Source organism: Schistocerca cancellata, chromosome 9, assembly GCF_023864275.1.
Source record: "Schistocerca cancellata isolate TAMUIC-IGC-003103 chromosome 9, iqSchCanc2.1, whole genome shotgun sequence".
Classification (NCBI taxonomy): domain Eukaryota; kingdom Metazoa; phylum Arthropoda; class Insecta; order Orthoptera; family Acrididae; genus Schistocerca; species Schistocerca cancellata.
This window is the reverse complement of record NC_064634.1, coordinates 453,819,999-453,834,085: the sequence shown is the minus strand read 5'-3', so window position 1 is coordinate 453,834,085 and position 14,087 is coordinate 453,819,999. Positions and strand designations below refer to the sequence as shown.

At 56.0% G+C, this 14,087-nt stretch overlaps 1 protein-coding gene across 1 annotated transcript in view; it reads right to left on the bottom strand.

Moving 5' to 3' along the window:
• LOC126101486 (nascent polypeptide-associated complex subunit alpha, muscle-specific form-like) overlaps nt 1-14,087 on the bottom strand; it is an 85,767-nt gene that overhangs the window by 32,258 nt on the left and 39,422 nt on the right. Inside the window, exon 4 of the mRNA XM_049912135.1 lies at nt 6,249-6,959. Within this exon, the coding sequence (XP_049768092.1) occupies nt 6,249-6,959 (711 nt within the window). The remainder of the gene's footprint in view (nt 1-6,248; nt 6,960-14,087) is intronic.

Below are 14,087 nucleotides of genomic sequence, written 5' to 3'. Positions count from 1 at the left end.
GTTGCGCGACAACATCCAGGGCATCACGAAGCCCGCGATCCGCCGCCTGGCTCGCAGGGGCGGCGTGAAGCGCATCTCTGGTCTGATCTACGAGGAGACCCGCGGAGTGCTGAAGGTGTTCCTGGAGAACGTGATCCGCGACGCGGTGACGTACACTGAGCACGCCAAGCGCAAGACTGTGACGGCCATGGACGTGGTGTACGCCCTGAAGAGGCAGGGGCGCACCCTGTACGGTTTCGGCGGTTAGGCGCGTCGCAGCCGGTGTGCTGTGCCGCGTTGGCCTTCCCGCGGCCGTGGGAGAGACGAAAACGGCCCTTTTCAGGGCCACCACACTGTTCGGAAATTGAAAAGTGCGAAAGAGTCTGTGTTGTTGCTGCGTGTGTGCGCTGTGTTGCCTGCCTGCCTGCCTGCCTGCCTTCTTTCTTTCATTCTTCATTTCGTTTGCGTATGACTGACGTGACTGGGAGAAAGGAAAGGAAGCGGGTCTTGTGGCTGTGTGTGTGCGAGAGAGGGCGTTGTGTGTTTGTTTTGTTTATCGATCGATGGAGACGCCGGGCTGTGTGTTGTTGTTGTGCGAGAGGCGGTGAATATCTGCGTGGTTTTGGCTGTGTGTTTGCGGCGGCGTTGGAGTTGCCGAGGCAAGGCGGCCGGATCAGCTGTTTCGTTTGTATGGGGCGCGCGGGAGTGGAGGGCGGTGTGTCGACACGCTCGTTTAACAGTGGTGATTATTGCTGTCGTTGTCGTTTGGAAGGCGACTGTGCGTGCGTGGAGGTGCTTGAGGCAAACGAAACAAAACGAGAGAAATGTGTGTGTGTGTTGGGCCACACGGGCTGTGGACGACAAGATGGCGGCGGCGGCGGCTCTTCTTGTTCTTCTCTCTTTCCTTTAGTCCTCTACCGTTAGAGGGGGAGTTGGTGGAGGTTATTGTCGCCTGTGGACATTAGCTCCTCTTTTCTGTGTGTTGTTCTTATCTTTGGTAGTGTGCTTTCTCGGACGTTGCTGTTTGTTGAGAGTGATTATGTGTTCTGTTTGTGCTACTGCTGGAGTAGCGACTCGGGTCTTGCACATCTGTCCCTGTGGTGTTCATATTGCCCAAGGGTCAAGACGTAATAGTCATTGTGTGAATTCCGCGCGGTCGCGTAGAACGCTTCTGCCAGGGCGCGGAATCGTGTTGTGAGTGGTTCTAGGCAGGTCTGCCGCGGGGACGTGTAAGGCCCGTCGTAGAGCGCTCTGCTCTGGACCCTTCTGTAGGCGATGCATCGTCGATCTGGCTGCATAGCCCCACACAGGGCGCGCATATTCCAGTATCGCTACCCCTGTTGCGGGGTCGAGGGAACAGGGGTACAGGATCTGCATCCTGGCGCGAGCGTTTGTGCCACGTTCCCCTATGTGACACTTCGATGTCAGGCGTGACACCGAGGTACCTCGCAGAATATCTCCCCCTGCAATCCGTAGCAGTTGGTATGGTCTTGTTGCCGGCGGCGGCGGCTGTGGAAGTGACGTTAAAGTAAAGTAAAGCGCGGCGAGGACGACTGAAATTTTGCTTTGGACGTAGGTTTGTGTGGTGGCCCTGAAAAGGGCCGATTGTTGTGAGCCGAGCCGGCAACGCGCGTTGCGTGCAGGGGAGCACGCAGCGCTGCTGGGCGGCGGGTCCGCGTGCCGATTGCCTGGCCTCTCTGTTTAGGCCTTCTTCTCGGTCTTCTTTGGCAGCAGGACGGCCTGGATGTTGGGCAGGACACCACCCTGTGCGATGGTGACGCCCGACAGGAGCTTGTTGAGCTCCTCGTCGTTGCGGATGGCAAGCTGCAGGTGGCGCGGGATGATGCGCGTCTTCTTGTTGTCGCGGGCCGCGTTTCCGGCCAGCTCGAGCACCTCAGCCGCGAGGTACTCCATGACGGCGGCGAGGTAGACGGGCGCCCCGGCGCCGACGCGCTCGGCGTAGTTTCCCTTGCGCAGGAGGCGGTGGATTCTGCCGACCGGGAACTGGAGCCCGGCCCTGCTTGAGCGGGACTTTGACTTGCCCTTGACTTTGCCTCCCTTTCCGCGTCCGGACATGGCGATGGGCTGTGGTGTAGAAACGAGACGAGACGAACGACGGTGCGAGCCGCAGCGAGTCGAGCAGCGGAGTGGCGGCGCCGCCTTCCTCCTCTGCTCTCTTTTGGTCCTCTACCCAATAGAGGGGGTGTTGGTGGAGGTTGTTGTCTCCTTCGGACATTTCCTCCTCTTTTCTTTTGCGTGGTTTTTGTAACTGCGCTTTTGTTGTTTGCTGTTTTGTTGAGAGGTTTTCTTTGGTTGTTCTTTTTGCGCTACTGCAGGAGTAGCGACTTGGGTCTTTTATATTTCTCCCTATGGGGTTCGTATTGCCCAAGGGTGTTGATTAGGTCGTTATCTGAGTTCCGCGCCTTGGCGTAAAACACTTCTGCCAGGGCGCGGAATCGTGTGGTGATTGGCTCTATGTCTGCGGCTTCATGCAGGTCTGCCGCGGGGAAGCGCCTGGGGACGTGTAAGGCTCGTCTTAACGCTCTATTTTGAGTCTTTTGTAAGCGATCTATCGTCGATCTGGCTGCGTAGCCCCATACAGGGCACGCATATTCCAGTATCGGTCGAATTAGACTTCGATAGATCGCTACTCCTGTTGCGGGGTCGAGGGAACTGCTGCTGTTCAAGACAGGGTACAGAATCTGCATCCTGGCGTGAGCCTTTCTGCGAAGCTCCTCTATGTGGCACTTCCATGTCAGGCGTCTGTCAAGTGTGACACCGAGGTACCTCGCAGAATTTCTCCATGGCAGATTCTGCCCCTGCAATCGCAGCAGCTGGTATGGTCTTCTTGGGGGTCGGCGTTTCCCATAGCGTCTGGTGAGCAGCATGGCTTGTGTCTTCTCAGAGTTTATTGAGATTCGCCACTGCTTAGCCCAGTTTTCCGTCCTGTTTAGGGCGGTTTGCAGACGCCTTGTAACCAGGTTCCTGTTTGTCGAGCAGGAGAAGAATGCAGTGTCGTCTGCGTATTGTGCAGTGTGTACATGCTGAGTCGTAGGGATGTCAGCAGTGTAGACACTGTAGAGGACGGGTCCCAGGACTGAGCCCTGGGGCACGCCTGCACCGATTCTTCTCCTGGTCGACAGGGATCCATCGATCTTGACTGAGAAAGTCCTACCGGAGAGATAGTTTTTAACGATTTTGACGATCTTTCCGGGGAAGCCTAGGGTGTACATCTTGTGTAGTATACCGGTGTGCCAGACTGAGTCAAAGGCTTTTGCTACGTCTAATAAGACAAGCCCGCAGTAGCCCTTTCGGTTGAAGCTGTCCGTGGCTGCTTCAACCACCCTCATGATTTGCTGGGGGGCGGAGTGTCTTTGCCTAAATCCGAACTGGAATTTCGGCAGGATCTGCTCTCTTGTGATATAGTCCTGTATGGGGGTTAGTAGGAGGCGCTCATAAAGTTTACTGAGGGTAGGCAGTAGACTAATTGGTCTGTAATGTTGCGGGAACACCGGGTCTTTTCCTGGTTTCGCGATCGCAATGACTTCTGCATGCTTCCACTGCGCCGGGAATTTTTGTGATCGCGTCAGTTCATTAACAATATCGGTCAGGTGGGTGATTGCCAGGGGCGGGAGGAGTTTCAGCAATTCATTTGTGACCTGGTCGTGACCCGGGGTTTTCCTGGTGGGCAGGGACTTGATGCAACGCGCCACATCTTCAGTACTGAAGAGTGGCGTGTAGTCATCTTCGTCGTCTGCTTCCAGGAACACGGCCAGTTCTCTGCGGACTGTTGCGACGTGTTCTCTGTCCTGTACTTCTGCTGGTCTGAACTGTTTTTCGAACACGTCGGCTAGTGCGTTAGCCTTGTCAATGGGGCTGAACTGCAGTCCGCGTTCGCCATGGAGTGGTGGCATTCTTGCGCGTCTTTTTGTGTACTGTTTGGTGGCTTGCCATAAACTATTGTCGTCTAGTTTGAGAGCTGAGAGCCTTGCCGACCATTGTTGGTTGCGGTACTCATTGAGATCGGCTTTCAGCTCTCTCTGTAGCCTATTGAGTAGCCTCCGTGTATCCCTATTTCTGGTGAGCTTCCACTCTTTGGCGATCCTGTTTTTGTGCCGTATTTGCGCAAGCAAGTGCGGGGGGAGTTGCCTGGAGCGGGGGGGCCCCGCAGGAGGCGGTGTGGCTCCCTCAGCAGCTTGTAGGATCGCTCTTGTGAGGTCGTCTAGTGCCTGTTCTGCTGTCTCTGCAGTTGGAGGCGGGGTCTGGGCAAGTTCAGCTGCTACTGCATTGCTGAATTGCTCCTTATTGATGCGCTTGTATGTCGCATGCCGTTGTGGGATAGAGAGCCATTCTCCCATGTCGACCTCGAAAATCACGGGATTGTGGTCCGACGACATTCTGTTTACCGATGTCGCGGATACAAAGCCCACCAGATTCTTTGTGATGGCTATGTCGAGGACGTCCGGTCTTCCTCCGTTCTTTGGGAAGTGTGTCGGTTCCTCTGGGCCCCATATTTGTAACTGGTGTGTGCGCGCGAGTCGTTGCAGTTGTTGACCAGCTTGATTTCGGCGTCTCGAGTTCCAGTCCGCGTGCTTGGCATTTAGGTCCCCTGCTATTAGTAGTTTGCCTCTAATGCGACTTAGTGCAGCTATGTCGTCCTCTTCTAGTCTTTGGGAAGGGGGGCGATACACTGCAACGACTGTTAGGGGGCCAGTTACTGTAGCCACTTCGATTGCCGCTGTTTCTATTTCTGCTGTATTGGGGGGGTATATTTGATGATGTCTGATACCTTTTTTGACATATACCGCTACCCCGCCTCCGTGAGTGGGTCGGTCGTTTCTGTAACAAATGTAGTTTGGTACAGACACTCTTAGTCCTGGTTTGAGGAATGTTTCTCCCACTAGGCATATGTCAACTTTTTCTTCCTGTATGAATTCTCTAAACTCCGTGGGTTGGCGAGTAAGGTTGTCTGCGTTAAACGCGCATATTTTGAGACCTTGTATATTAGGTCTCCTATCCATGGTGGGGGACAATTTTTCCTGTGGCTGTCGCTGCTACAGGCGACTGCTGTGCTGCCGATCTGAGGTCGGCGGGGAGCTGCGTCAGTGTTGCTAGAATGCCCACTAGCTGGGTCATCTGTGCCTGTAGCAGTCGGATGGACGACGCGAGTTGCTGGATTGCAGCAGACTCGACTGCTTCTCGCGGACTGGTTTGTGGATGGCGTGGTGGACTGACTTCCCTAGGACTTCCGTCAGCTTGAGGAACCTGATTACTGGTGTGTGGTGGTGGTGGTAGGTGGTTCGGCGGGTCGGGTGGGTCACCGGTAAGTGCATGGGAATATTTGGTAGATGCGAAGACCTGTGTTCTTACTGTGTCCTGGTGTCTTCTCTGGGGTGGTGGGGGGGGTGGCTTGGGTGCTGGCATGCTCCTATTGTGATTCGGGGTTTTATTGATAGCTTTGCCCCTCTGCCTGTCCCTTGCAGCTCTGTACTCAGGACATCCTAAGTAGCTGGCTGGGTGCGCTCCCCTGCAATTGGCGCACTTTTCTTTTCCCTCCCCCCTTGGCAGTTTGCACTGCTCGTAAGTGTGGTGTTCAGTGCATCTGACGCACACCACTGGCATCGTGCAGTCTCGCGCGATGTGTCCTAGGGCCTGGCAGTTATAGCAGCGGCCTGGTCCCGATCTCTTTTTGAGCTTCTCGGGAGTGACCGTTAGCGCCAGTATCCTTTTGACCTCCCAGATCTTTCGGTTTTGGGCAGAGTCTGGGAGGGTGACCGTATGAAGGGGCCAGGGTCGGTTCGGTCGCGTCAACACCACCGAACTAACCTCGAAACCTTCCTCCTGAAGGAACTGTTTGATGTCCGCAGTGTCGGTGGTATGTGGTACACCGCGGAACACCAGTCTAATCGGCCTTCTCGCTGCTAGTGGGAAGGTGTAGAAATGAAGTTTCCGCTCCTCTAGCACCTTCCTCACTGCCTTGTAGTCGTCTACGTTTCTAAGGGTGATCTTAACTTTGTCACCGCCAGTTGTTTTGGCGGTGAATCTGCCTTGCCCTACCGTGTTCGTGATGACATCGTACAGTGCTTTATAGTCATTGTCGAATTGCACGACTATGGGCGGGATTCTGAGGGATTTGTGTTGTTCGTTTCCCTCAGTGTCATCTGCTTCTGGCGGCGCATTTTGCGCAGACTCTCCCACCGCGTCAAATCTGTTGGCGGTGTGTATTGGGGCTGGTGTGTCTAAGACGGGGGATCGTCTGGCGGTTTTACGTGCCAGCTGGAATCCCTCGTCGTCAATTTCCTGCGTGGCGATTTCTGCGCTGCTTCCGCATCGCTCGCTCCCCTCAGCGCACACCTCAGCAACGCTCCGAGGTTCCTCCGCTCCGGCATTCCCCCGCGGTGGCGAGCCCGCGCCGGCGGTATCGGTTTCCTTCCGCCGCCCGCGCGCACTCGCCTCCGCGCCTTCGTGCTTTTGCGCATTCACCTCGGGGCGCAGCCGCCCGGCCGCCTCGGGGGGCGCGCTAGCCGTCACAGCGCAGGCGCTTTGTTCCGCTGCTACCTGGCCCTGCTGGCCGCCGCTGCACGTGGCCCGGTCGGCCTTTGTGTTGGCAGGCGCGGTCGGCTCAGGCGCGGCCGACCCGGCCGCGTCCGCCACTTCCGGTCGCCGCGCAGCGACGGTTTTACGCGAGGTGGTCTTTCGCTTCTTTACCGGTGACCCTGGTTTGACTTTGTTGCGTTTCGGTGACTTCTTTGACTTCGCCTTGATTAGACGGGCACTTGGTGCTGTTCTGTCACCCTTGGGCAATATCGGTGGTTCTTTCCACGCTCTTTCGAGCTTCTTTTCGTATTTACGTCTGTCCCTACCGGTGAGACCCGCGATTGCATTGAGCAACAGCAATCGCGAGCTCGGGCTCATCCCGCCCTGGCTGCCCGTTAGGTCCGTCCTATTGACCTCGTAGCAGCCAGGGGAGTTTTCTTTCTCTATAATCGTGAGTTTCACCGGGGTGTCCATGTCCAGACTCGGAAGGATGGCTGCCAGGGGGTGTCGGTGTCTGCTTTCGGTTGGCACCGTTAGGTATCAGGCAGAACAGTCCGACCCTAACAGTTCTAACACGCGCGGGTATCTGGCCGTTGACCAGGCCCTGACGTGCAATTTCCCTACTCTTGGGGGGGAGCAGAGCTAGTCTCTGCGGCAGCAGGAGTACCTGTCGCAGCCGAAGTGCTCGAACCGGCCGAAAAAGCGAACCGCGGCAGCAAGAAGACGCGCACCAGGACGCGCCAACCCACAGCTCACAACCCGCAACGACAATTTGCTCAACAGCTGCCGACAATTCAGCTGCTCGCCCCGCAATCTTCTTGCAACTCCGCTCCCGATTTGAAAAAATCAGGAGCTCGGAAGCCTTAGTGCCGAACCGTCCAGCTACAGCGCTAGGACAATCAGCGACTAATCCCGCAAGCGGGTTCCTATGGCTGAGTAGCAACGAAGAGGGAGAGTACTAGCGCAGCCCCGCACACGCGTCCGCACTCTCCAGAAGCTACTCAGCGAATGGCGCGGCGCCGCCAGGGGTGGGGGTCCTTTATGCTCTCGGGTGCGGCGGCCGGTTGCGCTCGCGGCCCATTGGTCGGCGGCCGCAACGGGGCGAGCTGGTAAAGGTGCGGCGGCGGGGCGCGCTGGGTGCCACTGTGTGGGGAGACGCTGACTAGAGCGGAGCGCTTGCTACTGGTGTTGCTGCCGTACGTTCACGTTCTTGTTTGAGATGCCGCCCAAGACTAGCGGGAAGGCCGCCAAGAAGGCTGGCAAGGCGCAGAAGAACATTTCGAAGGGCGACAAGAAGAAGAAGCGCAAGAGGAAGGAGAGCTATGCCATCTACATCTACAAGGTGCTGAAGCAGGTGCACCCTGACACGGGCATCTCGTCGAAGGCGATGAGCATCATGAACAGCTTCGTGAACGACATTTTCGAGCGCATCGCGGCCGAGGCGTCCCGCCTGGCGCACTACAACAAGCGCTCGACCATCACGTCCCGCGAGATCCAGACCGCTGTGCGGCTGTTGCTGCCTGGCGAGCTGGCCAAGCACGCCGTGAGCGAGGGCACGAAGGCGGTGACCAAGTACACGAGCTCCAAGTAAGGAGGTGGCTCTGGAATGGAAGGAGAGAAGGCTCCTCCGTTGCGAGAGCGGCAAAAACGGCCCTTTTCAGGGCCACCAAATGGCCTTTGCGGGAAGGGCGGAATTGTTGTTGTTGTTGTTGTTTTGTGTGTGTGTGAGTGGGTGGACGGCGGCAATAGCTACCGCTTTGGTTGCGACGCGACGGGGTGGGGTGGCCGATGCGATGAATTTGATTGATGGGGGCGCGTCGCGTGTTGCGGGGTACGGCCACGGTGTGACGTGGAATGGAGGCACGTGCGCACAACTCGTTGGTGTTACCTGTCTGCGAGGTGGGGGAAGTGCGATCGGTGATGTGTCCTTTGGATGGAGGTGCCGGTTAGTTACGTGACGGATGGAAACGAAACGCGATTGTTGGGAATGTCAGTGTGTAACGACGGCCGTTTTTTTTTTTTTCGGGTCGGTTTGCACGCCATACATGGCGAGGGTGAGATGTGTCTGTAAATGCTGCAGCGTGGAGGCGTGTGAGTGACGCTTAAATGAACGCGCATTGAGACACCAATGTGTATTGCATTGTACGGGCGACACGCACGATGATGTACCTTTCCCTCCGACTGTGATTTCGATAGTCGTGTCTGTGTCTGCTTGTGCGTACGACGCACGCACACCGACGTCGTCATTGAAGATGCATGCACGCGTGTCCAGTCCAGTGCAGTACAGTAGAGTAAGCGCGACGCTAGAAGACGACGGTCGCTTTGGCGAATGTGCGCACACGTGTTTGTGTGTGTCGGTGATGTGGTCCGATCCGTCGCCTCTGGGAAACTGTCGATCGGCGCGGTACACCGGCATCACGCAACGGACGTCTTGAACACCCGTCATACGGTCGCGCTGAGAACGGTTACCGAAAGGTGAACCTCTGATCGGTCGAATGTCTGGGCAGAACGTGAGGAGAGAATGGTGGAGGAAAGGACAGAGGGGAAAAAAAAAAAGAGAGAGAGAAGAAAAAAAAAACGGATAAAAAGAAACCAAACAAAACGGAGAAACGCAGTGTAGAGCAACGGAACGTTCCCGTGTCGGAGGTGTATTGTAGCCGCACTGAAATGCGTGTAACGGCGCGGCGGCAAGTGTCTGCCGTGGTGAACGTTACCTTTGACGGCTGAATTGTGCGTTGCGTTGCTTTGCTTTCCCGGATGTGTATGTAACGTTCGTTGAGATGGTTCTGAGGAAGAATGTACGACAGTGCCCGTGCCGTCTATGTTCGTGTGCAAAGCCATTGTGTGTGTACGGAATGATGTCTGTAGGTGTTAGTGAACATGTTTTACCAGTGGGGGAAATGGATCGTGGATGGTTGCCGTCACGGTCGAGACACCGCACGCACGCACCCTCCCTCCCTCCCTCCCTACATGAAGGTGTCGAGAAAGTGTGTTAACCGGGGTCTGTTTGTCTTTCGTTAAAGGGAAGGGACGAGAGAGAGAGAGAGAGAGAGAGAGAGAGAGAGAGAGAGAAGCGAAGTGGGATAGTGCGTTCATTTTGTGTGTGTGTGTGTGTGTGTGTGTGTGTGTGTTGTTTTGAGAATTGCGTCCGGGAATGGCGGTGGGCGTGCCCTGCATGTGGCCCGGAAGGCTGTTCGTTTCGCGGTAGTGTGTGGACAGGGGAGGGGCACGCGTAACGCTGCCGGCATGGCATGGCATTCGGGAGATGGGAGGGGGCAAACGAAGAAAACGAGACGCGGAGGCTATAAAGACGGGGAGGGGCGCGGTGTGGGTGGCTTGCGCTGCGCTCGGCTGGCGCGTGCGGCGTTGTTTTTGTGCAAAAGAAGAGAAAACGAATGGGTTGCCGGGAGGGGGCCGTTGTGGTGTAGCCGCAGACGCGGCTGTCAGTGAACGTGGTGAGACCCGACGGATGCGGGAGGGGCGGGGGCGGGGGCGGGGAAAACACTAGAAGAAAGAAGGAGAAAAACGCTGCTGCAACCAACATAAAATGAGGCCTTTTGTAACCTGCCAGAAACAAAACAACAACAAAAAAAAAAGGTCTATCAACATTGAATGTAAATGGAAACGGACCCAAGTGTAACCTCCCCGCACAAATAGTCGTAAGTAAGTAAGTGAGTGAGTGAGTGAGTGAATGATGATAAAAATGTGCCAGAATGTTGTTAACGTCCCTAGAAAATGAACGAACGAAGATTGATGAGAAACGCGCGATAATATTGATGAATGGAAATAATGAACGATGAACATCTCAACAGACGTAGTTGAAAACCCGATAAACGTTGTAAGGGCAGCGCTGGCTGACCTTCGGCCCTGTATTCTGAGACGTCCCCCTTTGAACAACAATGTATACAAAACTGTGCTTAAACTGACACACAATATTTTGAGCGCAACGCAATCTGACTATCAAAGATCCCTGCAAAAGAATGGCCCTGAGTAACATTAAAGTACACCTTTCGGAAATCACTTACCTCACAAAAATCTTCATTACTCGAACTACTGCAATACAGCGAGCACCACTGCTGCCAGCTAAATAAGAGATTCAAACTACGGAGGGCACTAACTACTGATAGGGATAGTTAGCAAAGTAAAGATGTTTAATAGAGAACAACAAACAATGTATTTACCCTTAATATCATCATCACCAGTCATAATATATGTAATTTGAAAAGTCCGCCATCTCTCTCCTCACATGCACCAGTGCTGGCGGCTCACCCCTAACTGCGCAACGCTACGCGCTGTTCACATCCAGCTATAGCAGTTCATGACAACAATGCAAACTAGCCACAGACTGCACACAGCACAGGCATTGATTTTTCACGCAGAGCGCTACGTGGCATTACCAGTATAAAAATCTAAACAAACAGCCTACGTACAAATTAGAATAAAAAGAGCAAAAGATCGTTACGTCAATAAAAAAAAAAACAAAAAGACAAAAGAGAAAACAAACTGCATCTACATGTGCTCTTAACTGTAGATACCTGTACACAGCTTCGTGCAATGAATGCCGGCTCACACATTTAATTTTGATTGTTGGAGGAAATGCGTAGGAAATATTCTTTAAATGGAAATGAATGGTTGTACTTTAAAAAAGTTAGTTTGGAAACAAAGTATTATTGGGGCATTTTGTTGTGAAGAAAATAGTTACAATTGACATACATTATTAGATTTGCGCAATGCAGCTTCATTACCTTACCTTTAATAACAATATGCATCGTCCCGAACGGAGACCAGAGTCGCGAGAAGAGCACGCCGCCGCCCGCTCAGTAGAATCGTCCACTCGCTAATACTGTCGACTGACTACTACCTCTCCCGACCCGCCACATATAGATGACAACTGTTCCTGCCGACCCGCTACGTGCTACTAGTGTCGTGTGGCGCAGACTAGCGACGATAAGAAACTCTCTGGTCAGAGATTGTGTCGTGCCTCGCCATCGCTGGTAATGAGTACATACGTGTTTGAGCGTGCGTACCGGAACACGCAGTGCGGAGCCAGAGACTGTGTTGTCGAGGCCGTCGACGCAGTGCATGTCGGTCGGTCGAGTGCGTGCGGGAGGGCAGAGAGGCAGCGTCGGCACGGAGATGCACGCACGGGGGCTGCGGCGTGGCGCGTTTGCGGTAGGCGCCTTTGGTGGCAACGGCCGGGACAAGCAGCGGTGTATGGTGTGGTGCGGGCCGGACAGGGGCGGTGGAGGAGGAGGAGGAGGAGGAGGCGGCGGCGCGACGATGGCATTGGGGCGGAAACGGGGACGGCGACGGCGGATGTTGAGAGGCGTCACGCGCGGACCGACACAGACGCACAGATGGATAGGTAGGAAGAAGAAGGGGCGGCTGGTGAGTGCAATTTAGGCGGTAGACACAAGAGGTCGGCACGGCATTTGCGTGATGTGGCGTTGTGACGGGGTGTGCTCGCGTGCCTCGTTTTGTTGATGCGCGCAGGAAGATGTGCAGAGCAGCGGCGGGCGGCTCGGTTCGGTTTGGCCCGGCGGGCCGCGCTGTTGTCGCGGACGTGAGCGCCCCCTGGCGGGTGGCCGGAGGCGGCGCGGCGTGTTGGACGTGTGGCTGGCGGCAGTGCACAATTGCGAGTGGCTGGCGGTGTGGCGGTTGGCGCGTCGGGCGGCCGAGAGAGAGGAGAGGTATGTGTTTGCGGGCGCCTTTGCTGCGCGGCGTCGTGCAGGGAGGGCGGGCGCTTGTCGACTGTGTGACTGTGTGGCGAATTGGCGGCGTTGTGCTCCGGCCGAAGGCGTCGGAAAGGAGAGTTGGTCGTGATGTCATGTCGCGCCGTGTCATGTTTGCGAAACGGCTGCCGCACAGGTGTGGTGGTAGCGAGCCGGTCGGTGTCAGTGCGATGGGAATGTGCGTTTGGCGGTTTCGGTGTGCTTTTTGCGGCGTGAGAGTGGGGCGGGCGGGCAGGCTTTTGCTGTTGTTGGTTCCTTGTGTCTTGTGTGTAGCTTGATGGCAACGTGGAAGGACGCCGGTTTCGAGCCGTGCGTGTGGTTGTCGACGTTGACTGGTTGGGGTGTGCCGTTGCACGTGCGTGTTTGGGTCGTTGGTGTGGTTTTGGCTGGCTGGCTGTGTGTACGGGAAGGGGGAGGCGGCGGTGGATAGTGCAGTAGTTGTGTCGTTGCCACGGGCGTCGGGTGCGGCTGTGCGTAGTGGCGGAAAGGTGTCGGTTGCGGGAAGCGAGGCCGTCGTTGGCGGTGTCGCGTGACTTTGTGAATCGAGTGGGGCGGGGAAAGGAGCAGCGGTGCCGCTGCGTCGTGGCCGTTAGCCAGAGGCTGTGCTTTGATAGTTTTGTGGACGGTTCGTGCGAGGCGATTTGTTGCCTGCCCTATGTTTGAGACGACGACTGGTTGGTGGCGTGCGCGCGAGCGAAGTGGCGGTGTGCGTTTCCCGTGTCGACTGCCGACTGCCGACAGGTGCGCCGTCGGTGGGGTGGGTGGCCGGCCGGCACAAGTAGAGGCGGCGGCGTCGTTGCGGTGTGTTTGTGTTGTCGGCGACAGCTGTTTGTGCGGTGCGTGTGAATGGTGGTGCAAACGTGTGCTGGCGTTGAGGCTGCGACCGCGGCGTGTTGTTGGTTGATGTTGAACAGCGGCTGTGTGCGGTGGTGGTGGTGCCGCACGTGCATCCGGCCCGGCGCGGAAAGCGCAGTTGCGGCGGCCCTTCGGTGCCAGCCACGTCGCGTGAGCGGCGGGTTGCTCTGGTCGACACGTGGTGCTCTGGTTTGTTGTTTGGTGCCCTTTGGCCGGTGGGTGGTCCGTGTGTCTCGGTATCTGGTCGTGGTCGTGCTGCCCGTTTGTCTGTGGCTTCGGCGACCTTTACACCCAAAGTGTGGCGCCCGAAGGTGTGAACCAACGTAATCCGACCTCGGCGCTTAAGCTCTAAGCCTAAGCTGAGCGAACCGAACCGAACCGAACCGAACCGAACCGAACCTGTAGCGTAGCGTTAGCGTGAGGTGAGGTGCGGTGAGGTCAGCCTCAGCGCCAAGTAAGCTAAGCTGTCCGGCCGTGAGGTGGGTGGGTAGGTAGGTAGGTAGGTAGGTAGGTAGGTAGGTAGGTGCGGCTGCTGCGGCCACCTGACGGCTGACGTGTTTGAATGCTTAACCTAAGTTTGAGGCTTAACCTAACCCAAGTGGCCTTAACCTAACCTAACCTAACCTAACCTAACCTAACCTAACCTCTGACGCCCGACGTGTGTTTGAATGCTTAACCTAAGTTTGACGCTTAACCTAACACCGACCCTTAACCTAACCCAAGTGCCCTTAACCTAACCCACGTCCACCGAACCTAACCGAGACGTGTGAACCTAATGTCTAACTCGTCACGCGTGATGTTGGCTGTCGTGTGTGCTGACGGCAGATTGGGTTGGTCTGTAGTTGCGGATTTCGGTTTGCCTCGGGCGAGGGGTTGGCTCGTAAGCGGCGAGGGGCGCTCCGGCGGAGCATGTTGCTTTGCAGGCGGCGCCCGTTTTTGCGGCGGGCACAATTGAAATTGTTGGGAAACGAACGAAAGGGCTGT